This window comes from Buteo buteo, chromosome 13, assembly GCF_964188355.1.
Source record: "Buteo buteo chromosome 13, bButBut1.hap1.1, whole genome shotgun sequence".
Lineage (NCBI taxonomy): Eukaryota > Metazoa > Chordata > Aves > Accipitriformes > Accipitridae > Buteo > Buteo buteo.
The window spans coordinates 1,921,733-1,930,853 of NC_134183.1; the positions used below are offsets into that span (position 1 = coordinate 1,921,733).

At 58.4% G+C, this 9,121-nt stretch overlaps 2 protein-coding genes across 2 annotated transcripts; one reads left to right on the top strand and one right to left on the bottom strand.

Moving 5' to 3' along the window:
- Positions 1-1,583: 1,583 nt before the first annotated feature.
- Positions 1,584-5,044, top strand: CPSF4L (cleavage and polyadenylation specific factor 4 like). The gene is made up of 8 exons (XM_075044202.1): positions 1,584-1,686; positions 2,007-2,057; positions 2,514-2,666; positions 2,939-3,034; positions 3,354-3,447; positions 3,779-3,821; positions 4,005-4,200; positions 4,725-5,044. Exons 1-8 carry the CDS (start codon positions 1,584-1,586, stop codon positions 4,751-4,753), a joined length of 765 nt encoding a protein of 254 aa, XP_074900303.1. The 3' UTR covers positions 4,754-5,044.
- A 140-nt stretch (positions 5,045-5,184) lies between these two features.
- Positions 5,185-9,014, bottom strand: MTNAP1 (mitochondrial nucleoid associated protein 1). The gene is made up of 4 exons (XM_075044201.1): positions 7,594-9,014; positions 7,069-7,176; positions 6,748-6,864; positions 5,185-6,219 (listed from the first exon to the last, which is right to left on the bottom strand). Exons 1-4 carry the CDS (start codon positions 8,930-8,932, stop codon positions 6,191-6,193), a joined length of 1,593 nt encoding a protein of 530 aa, XP_074900302.1. The 5' UTR covers positions 8,933-9,014; the 3' UTR covers positions 5,185-6,190.
- Positions 9,015-9,121: the final 107 nt, after the last annotated feature.

The window sequence follows — 9,121 nt, forward strand, 5'->3', positions numbered from 1 at the left end:
ATGCTCTGACACAAAGCAGTGGGGCAGGGCAGGTCACCAGGGTTTGCACCCCTTCCCTGGGACCCCCTCGCTCCCCCGGGGTCTCGCTGGTGCTGCAGGGAGGGGAGAGTCCCTCGGGTGACCCGGCACTGGCTGCCTGTGACCGTCACTTGGCAATCGCGATCGTTGTGACGCCTGTCGGCTCCAGCCTCCAGCTCGGCAGCACCGCGCTGCCACGAGCCGACGGGGCAGAAAACGCGTGTTGGCTCGCTGAGCACGCACGGGACGTGGCCCCGCTCAACGGGACGGGATGGCGGCCCTGGCACACCACGAGCGAGGGAGAACGGGGCCAGCGCAACGGGTCCTGGGCTAGTGGGGAGTAACACCAGCACCGCTGCAATGCCAGCAGTGTCGGGCCAGCACCTTCTGCAGGGGAGGGCAGGTCGGCTGAGCTGCACCCACAGCCTCCCCAAAATGCCTCCATCTGCACAGCACAGGGTGGGCATCTCGGTGTGGGACCTGGCCTGTGTGTGGGACGTGGGCGGCACGAACGCTCGGTGCCGGGTCGGTGCACGGCACCCTTGTGCGGGGCTGCGGCCGCAGCACCCGCAGGCGGCACTCCGGCAGGCGGGCAGCACTGGTCCAGTGCATTTATCGCTAGTGACAGAATGGGAGCAGGTCTCCATCCCCGACGTGTCAGGCCGTGTCGCTCTGGGCGCGTGCCGGGGATGCGCGTGGCCGTGGGAGCCGCGTGATGGAGGAGGGACGGAGCGTTAGGTTAAACCCGGGGGCTGCGTGGTGTTTTCCGGGTGGGCTCCCGGCAGCCCTGGGAAGCGGTGTGGCAGCGTGGTCGTGCCCGGTACGTGCCACTGCAGCCTGGCACGTGTCCGAGCCCCCGGCCCCATGGTGGGGACCGAAGGGGCTTCTTATCAGGGCATGAGATGTGATCTGACCATCCCCACCAGGAGCCCGGGGACGTGGGTCTGTCCTGCCGGGCACCAGGCGCTGGAGTGCGGGGCTGGGGATGGTGCCGCTGTGCACCCAGCGATGCTCAAAGCACTCGGCATGCAACAAAAAAACTGCACAGGATCCATCCCTTTCGATCTGAGCATTTAGTTGCAGGACTTGGGCCACATTTGGTTCTGTTTTAAGGCTGAGCAGCAGCCCCGGTGTGAGGGGGTTAACCCAGCTCATGGCCAGCCCCTGCAGACCCCAGTGCTCCCGGGGAGATGTGGGCCAGCTGCTCTGCCCCAGAGCTGGGGCTGGAGGAAAAGCAGATGTCAGCGCAGAGAGGCAATTACAGGGGGGGGAATGCGATGGGGGCCCAGGGGCTGAGATCTCCGCAGCTGGGCTGCGGCACCAGGCAATCACGGCTGCAAATTGAGATCAGATGTGGGCAGCTTCTCTCTCTAAATGGAGCACTCCGGGTTGCTGCTTATACTGGTTTTGCTCTGGCTTGGAGAGGAGGAGGAGGGTTTCTGAGAACGGCTGCGGCCCAAGTTAGCTGCAGTGACCTGCAGAGCGTGGTGCTCCCTTGGGAGACCTGTGTTTTCCTCGGGCAGCCCTGCTCCCTGCTGGAGGTGGCTTTTGCTGGAGTGGAGGCAATGCAGGAGCTGGTGGCTGGTGTGGAGAAGATCAGGTTTGACTTGGAGGCTGATGTGGAGCAGCAGCGAGGAGCACGGCCCCTGCCCTTCCCGGGTATGGACAGTAAGTTGGGGACAGGGTCCTGTGGCATCCTTGGAGGATGACGAGTGCAGGAGGTGTTGGGGTTCTCCTCTTTGCTGGTGCTCCTGGCTCTTGCTGCATCCGCCGCAATGCCTGGGTGCTTCTTGCCCTGCCTTTTCCCAGGGCTTTTGCCCAAGGTCTGCTTGGCTCCGGGCATTGCTCCCTCAGGGATGGATGGATCTGGCACAGCTTTGTGGGGGCTGCCAGCGGAGGGGGCTGAGATGCTCTCGCCCTCGATGGCACGGTGGTCCCGGCACTGGGGCTGGCTGGTGAAGCTCTCCCTGCCCTGCTTTCCCCTGCAGAGCTGGGGTCGGCTGTCTGCGAGTTCTTCCACCGAGGGCTGTGCGCCAAGGGTGAGTGCTGCAAAGGGACAGGGACGGGACTGGCACCACCCTGAAAGATCCTGGGGACGCCAGGGAGCAGGACGGGACCCCTCTCTGCTCCACGACCAGCCCAAGTCCGTGGCAGGTTGCTCTGTGGTCAGTGGGTTGGCAAGTTTTGGCCCCAAAAGCTAACGCTGCTCAGAGTCCATCGTTTCCCCTGGCCCTTTGGTTCAAGCACTGGGGAGGGCTTGAACACCTCCAGGGCAACCAGACCTTGGCAGTGCCTGGGAAACCGAGCCCCACGCACCCAGTGGGTGCTGCAAATCTCTTCCACATCCTGGAAAACTGCTGGCGTGTCCCGAGCTGAGGAGCTGGGAGGTGCTGGGGCAGGGGGGGGTCCTGAGTGCAGGCAGGGCTGGAGGGGCTGCGATGGCAGGGGCTGTGGGGTACAGGCAGGCTGTGACAGTGGGTGTGTGCCACGGCCAGGCATGCGGTGCCCTTTTCGGCACGTCGTCGGGGAGAAGACGGTGGTGTGCAAGCACTGGCTGCGTGGGCTCTGCAAGAAGGGCGATGGATGCAACTTTCTGCACGAGTACGACGCGACCAAGATGCCCGAGTGCTATTTCTTCTCCAAGTTTGGTAGGTGCGGGACCGAGCTGGGGACCCCAGCGAACTTCTCCCACTCCATCACCCGTGCCCCTCGGGTCTGGCCTCGAGCAAGTGCCTGATGCCACCTCCTGTCTGTGGGAAGAAATGCCACTGGCTCCTGCCCAGGGCCACTGTTCCCCAGGCCAAGCCTGGGTGCTCCTGGGGCACCTCGGTTCCTCCCATCCAGCCCATCCTTGAGTGATTTCCACCGCGTTTGGCTCGAGTGAGCGTTGTCCCACCTCTCCCACCCCTCGCTCCTGCAGGCGAGTGCAGCAACAAGGACTGTCCCTTCCTGCACATTGATTCCACTACCAGCGCCATGGGCTGTCCCTGGTATGACCGCGGTTTCTGCAGGCACGGTGAGCTGTTGGGATGAGTGCTGGGGTGAGCAGGGGCTGCCCACGTTCCCTACCCACCGGTGATGGGGAGTCTGGACCCCACTGCTGGCCCAACCTCCTGCCACCTCTGAGGTGACCGAGCCAGAGTGGCGTGAACCGCAGTGGGTTGTCTGGGGACTGTCTGGGAGGGAGACCGGTGGGGATTTGGGCTCAGGGAAGCGAAGACCCCATAGAGCTGAAGGAGAAGGGGCTGCTGGGGAAAGCTGGGCTCCCAAAATCCCTGTGGGGCAGGGGGTGATGCCGTGTCCCCGTAAGCAGGAGCCTCTCCTCTGCGTGGCAGGTCCCCTGTGCAAGTATAAGCACACGCGGCGGGTGATGTGTGCCAACTACCTCGTCGGCTTCTGCCCAGAAGGACCCAAGTGCAAATTCATGCAGTACGTACTGGGCAGGCTGGGGTGGGGGAGCTAGGCATGCGGCTGGGGGACAGCCCCCTCTCCGAGGCTGCAGAGGTGGCCGTGGCCCTTGCAGTGTCTGGGTCAAGGACAGGGGTGCTTTGGGTCCTTGTCTGAACTAACCGGACCCCTCCGGTCTCTCCCTATGTCCAACCTCAGCTGGTGACCACAGCGTTATCCCTGTGGGGATGCCTGTACCAGCTGCCTGAGCCCTGGAACAGCCCTGAGAGGCTGTGGGAGCCATGGGGGGATCTGGGGGTACCGCTTGCCATGTCCCAGGGAGTAACTGCCTGTCCTCTGTGTCCTTCTCCAGCCTCAAGGCCGGGCTGATGACAAGCAGCATGGATCCATCCAAGGTGATGCAGGGAAGGTCCTATGCTGTTCCCTCTTGAGCTGAAGCCCTCTTGCTCTGTGCCTCTGCCCATCAGGGTGATGCACCAGCTACCCCTGCCCCACAGGTCTTGCTTCTGCCCCAGCTTTTGTGGGAGCTTGGTGGGACAGCAGCTGCTAACTGGCCCTCTTGCCCCACGTCCCCCCAGGGAGCTGGCGGTCCTCGGGAGCTTGTACAGCTGGACGTGGCTGCTGGCAAGGAGAGTGGATGCAAGGATGTGCCACCCATGGAGCCCCCCCTACCAGTCACCGGCAGCACCCAGCACCTGTCAGCACAGCTATGGGACACCAATACCTGCCCTCGGGGCCCACAGAGCCTGTTTGAACAAGGCACCTGCTTCAAGTGTAAGTGTTTTTTGGACTGGGAGGCCTGGGAGCAATGATCTAGCCTTGGAGGGAGGGTAAAGTGCTATGGTGAGGGGCAGGATGTGGTGCAGGGACTCCCACAGCTCTCTCAAAACAGCTTCCTTGACTCTAGATGTCTGTCTTCTCTCTGGGCTGTTTCTCAGCCCTGGAACCTGCCCCCCCCCCAGTCAGCTGGGGTGTGAACTGGCAGGGAAGGAGGCTGTACTTGGGTTGAAAGAATCTGACTGCAAGTGATGATGGGGACAAGGGACTTCTGTGGTAATAAACACTTGGCATGCAGTGGAATAGCCCTGGAGAGCAGTGAGCCCCTTGCGTTCCTGTGGGTTGGAGGTTTGTTGCAGTTGGAGGTCTCGGGATGCCGCTAGCAGGTGAGAGCTCTGCTGGAACACGGCATGGCTCCATCAGCCCATTTGCTGGGAAATGGTGTGGAAATGAACATGTGGTAGGATGGCACTGGGTTGATCCAGCATAAAACCGATGCCTGCCCCTCCTTGTCCCCGCAGCGCGGACAGAAAGGTCACTACACCAGTAAGTGTGGGAAGAGGCAGCTGGAAATCCTGCTGGGGAAGTGACTCAAGTGCTCCCACATGGAACACGGAAGGAGGACACCGTAAAGCACAATGGAGCCAGCCAGACGGCTACTAGGGCAGTTGCTGGACTAGAAAAGCCAGTTGGTTTTGCTCAGCGCTGGCTCTCACGGCTCTTTGCACAAGCACCAGAGAAATCACAGCTTCCCTAATGCAACCAAAATTGGACTCTTCACAGCTGCCTCTGTTTCCCCCCTGCGCAGCTGCTGGCTGCATATGGACCAGAGCAGTAAGTCACTACGTGATCACAGGTTTGAAGGAGTACGGGACCAGCTTGTGCTGGGGTCCTGGGAGATCAGGGTGTGGGTGTGCTAAACCCCCATGAAGGGGGTCAAGGAGCACCATTTTTGAGAACAGACAGCACCAAGCAGGAAAGGAAAATTCACAAAGGCTTTTATTGCTAGCAAGAGGGAGTTTTTGGTGAAACACCTCTGACACAGTACTACTGCACTGCTCTTTGAATAAAGAGTTCAGATTTTTTTTTCTTGTTTTTTTTTTTTCTTTACCCTTCATGCCTGTAACATGACCAACCCTTCTCCAGACATGTTTGATGATGGCAGGCTACAACTAGCACTCTCATAACTGTCCTCATTTGTCTGATGCAGACATCAGTTTGCCCTTTGGGCACAACAGCTAATCCAATGGATTTTCTTCCTCCAGAAATAGGGCGCTGCGGTCTGAGTGCTGCTGCTTTAATGCCTTCACAAAGGTCCTTTCCCCAGAGCCTGGGCAGTCCCACCAGTGCCGTGCTGACAGCGAAGCAGGGGCTGGGGTGCCCTTCGTGGAAGGGCTCTGTGGGAACCACCCTTCTCCTGCCAGTTGGCAGCAAACCCCATCGCGCTTGCTGTGGAGAGGGGTAAGTAAGAAACGGGCTGTGTGGGGCACAACTCTGCTAACTTAAAGGGAATGGTTATTCCAGCTGAAGCCCACCCTGCTATAACACATCACAAACTTTACTGCCAAACACGCGGACTACAACATACATGTCAATTAATAAATACACTAACAGCCCAGGTCAAGGAGTTGTCCTGTGTCTGGTGTCCCAAAGTGAGAGATTCAGGCTTCTGCAGACTACGGGAGCTCTGTTGCATACAGACCTCCGATGGGCAGCTCTAACACTTTCTTCTTTCAGTACTAAACACTGCCTGAATCAGACAGCAGTGACCTCAGGCTGTTACTGTCAGTGTCACCCCTGTCTACAGGAGGGTAACTGAAAAGCAGTTGTCCCCCCCCCCCCCCCCCCCCCTTTAAAGAACCTGTCTCTGACAGTAAATGGGCCTCTGCTGATTTGAATGCCCACTGGGACAGTGGTCCTGAGCACTTCTGCTGACTCTCAGTCAAGTATTTGTGACTGTTCCTTGGGTGCTGCTCCAGCTTCTTCTTCAGTGGTATTTACGCCAGCGATGACTTTCTAGAAAATTGGGGAGGGGGGGGAAAAACCAGATGAGTGTTAGCACAGTGCTATGCTTGGGAACTACATGAGGGTGCTTTGCCCAGCAGTGATGAGCAGGAGGCTGAGTGCAGCCTTCTCTGTTTACGTGCTGTAGAGCTGCACATGAGAGCAAGTCCTGCTGAGGAAACTACAGGAACACCAGTAAATCCCTAGCCAGTTAAGAGTAAATCCAGGGAAGGGCTGCTTAGTGTTGCAACACCTTTTCCCTCTGCTTTGTGCAGGGTTTAAAAGTGCTCCTGACAGTTCCTGGTGCTCTCCAGGGAGAAGCTGTGAATCGGCAACTGTTGTTGCCACCATTATTAGCTGAATTCCTCTGTCTACCTAAGCCAGGTCAGAATACTGTTCTTTAAGCTCTGGTGTTAGTCTTAAATGTGAAGTATTTAAACTTTCAGAACTTGAATTAACATGAATGGCAAATAGACTTTCTACATGCTGCAAAAGGGGGAATTGCCTGAAATAAGACAGATACCAAGAAGGAAATCTTACTGATGTGCTGATAATTCCAGCCATAGCTGAGGATGCAGTATCCAGCCAGCAGCATAGAGATCCCAGCTGGTCCACCCCTCTTCACGTTGATATATTTGTCATAATAGCTGCTCCATGCTGTCGGAACATAAATGCAAGGGTCAAACCATGCACAAGTCTTACGGAGTTCACTGGTTTCCATGTAACTTTCCAAAGCCAAATGGCTGGGTCTATTTATTTACTTCTTCATAAAGATCCAGACCGGCCACTTGGACCAGGCTGCAGCATGTAAATCTGGTAAGTGCAACAATTCTGCCCCAAGAATGAAGAATTTAGCCTCACCTTTCTGCACTCCTCCAAGCAGCCCCTGAAGAGAAAAGTTGCAGGTGGCCAGCCACGCAGGCAGCTCCCCGAGCCTTACATCCATCAGACGCCTTTCTGAGAGGGGACCTGTGCGATGAGAAGTCAGAATAGTCAAAGGTAGGAAAGTGAGGGCAATATGTGTGGTGCTCGCATTCCCTGTGCTGGGTGGTGAACACGGAGCTGGTATCTGACATGGCTGCAAGTGACTTGGGCTCAGGACTGACTGCTTGGAAGGGAGGAGCAGAATCGTCTCTCCCACAAGGTGAGTGAGTTGGCTCTGCCAGCCCAAACATGCAAGAGCCTGACTCAAACCTAAATAAAAACACAAACCATTAGTTTTGCAGGCTGGAGGGTTGGACAGTCAACCTCCTGGGATCCTTCCTGGATCTCTTTCTGGACAAGCCCAGCAGCTTAGTGTTTCCCATCCCTCCTCTCCCATTCATATGGGACAGTTTAGCCTGACGGTGCAGTAAATCTCGGCAGCAGAGACTTTTCTCACGTTACCTTGTTGTCCCTCTGAGAAATTGCCCCTTGCTGTCTTCATTGTGATCCCCATGTCTTCTTGGAAAGGCTTCCCTGGAAAAATACTCAGCCCATCATAATTAGGATACAAGTCTGGAAACCACTCCAAGCCCATGGCACCTGCTTGCCTGCTCCTGCCAGAGGCCTGGGATAGACAGATGGGTTGGCTTTTGGAGGTGTGGAGCAAGAACTGGTGCAGCGCCAGCTCTGTGTCCCTCCTTGCATTCAGGATGGGCTCGGAAACTACAGCCATCTGCTCCTTGCTCTCTCGAAGCTTTTGTATGCTGGTTAGGTAATTTTTGGATGCCCCTTCGTTGTGACCTCTGAAACCCTCTATCGCTGACAGATGGAGGCTCTTCGTATGCAAAGCAGAAACAGGAGCTTTGTATTCCGCACTAACTTCAAGGTACATCTGCTTCTCTTCTGTCACGGTTTTGTCTATTGCCTCCTGCTGAATGAGGTCACTGGGGCTACTTCTGCAGTCAGCTTCAGGGGGATCTTGAAGTGCGGGTATTTTCGTTGCCTTTAAACTACTGCTTTTTTCTCCCTTTGAGCTCACAGATGCGTTCTCCACTGCTCCAAGGCTGCGCGTCTCTGTGTTTGCAGTATCTGGAACAGTTATTCCCTCCTGTGTATCAGGCTGGGCTGCGTCAGCGCGGTCAGCAGTGCTGCCTGGATCCGGCCCTTCCACAGGTGACCTGTGTGTGCTGTGGCTCCCTGCTGAAGCATCCCTGCTCCTGGAACCGCTCTTCTCCCTGATCACCCTGGCACGGTGCTTCTCTATTACTATTTTCACTCCATTACTGGGTATATCTTCAACCTCCTCGGGGAGCAAATCAAGGGACGCGGCTAACTCCTGTACTGCGGGTTCCACCTTCTGCTGTGTGCGGCCTCTGTTGGACTGGTGGCAAAGCTCAGGGTCGGACCCTCCACCCTGCTCAGCCGCAACCTTCTGCCCCTTCCAGGTCGCCGCATCCTTCTCCACGCGTCCTGCCGCCACCGCTTCCCGGGGGACCGCACCGGCCAGCCCCTGCCCCACGCTGGCGCTGGGCAGCCGTTTGCCACTCTTACCCACCCGCGGCCTGCTACCTGCCCCCTGCCCGGCGGTAGCGAGGCCGGCTCCGTCCGAACCAGAGCCGCTCCCGGGCGCAGAGGGCCCGGCGGCCGGGCCTGGGCTTAGGCCTAGGCCTGGGCCTAGCCCCGGGGCGCTACCGGTGGCCGAGCTGGGCGCGGCCTTGCAGTGCGGGAGGTGGGAGCGGAGCCGCTTGAAGGGCTTGTGGCAGTACGGGCACAGCTCTTTCCCCGCCGGTGCCGCCGCCATGTCAGCACAGCACCGGGCCGCCCCTCCCGGGGCCGCTTTTCCGTCAGGCGCCGCCGCCACTACTCCCGGTTGGGAGGGGGGAGTGGGGCAGGGAGGGGGGGGGGGGTGTTCTCGGTTGTGCGCAACGCGCATGCGCGCCCACCCCGCGCCGGCGCACGTTGTGACGCCAGAGAGGGGAGGGCCGGCCCG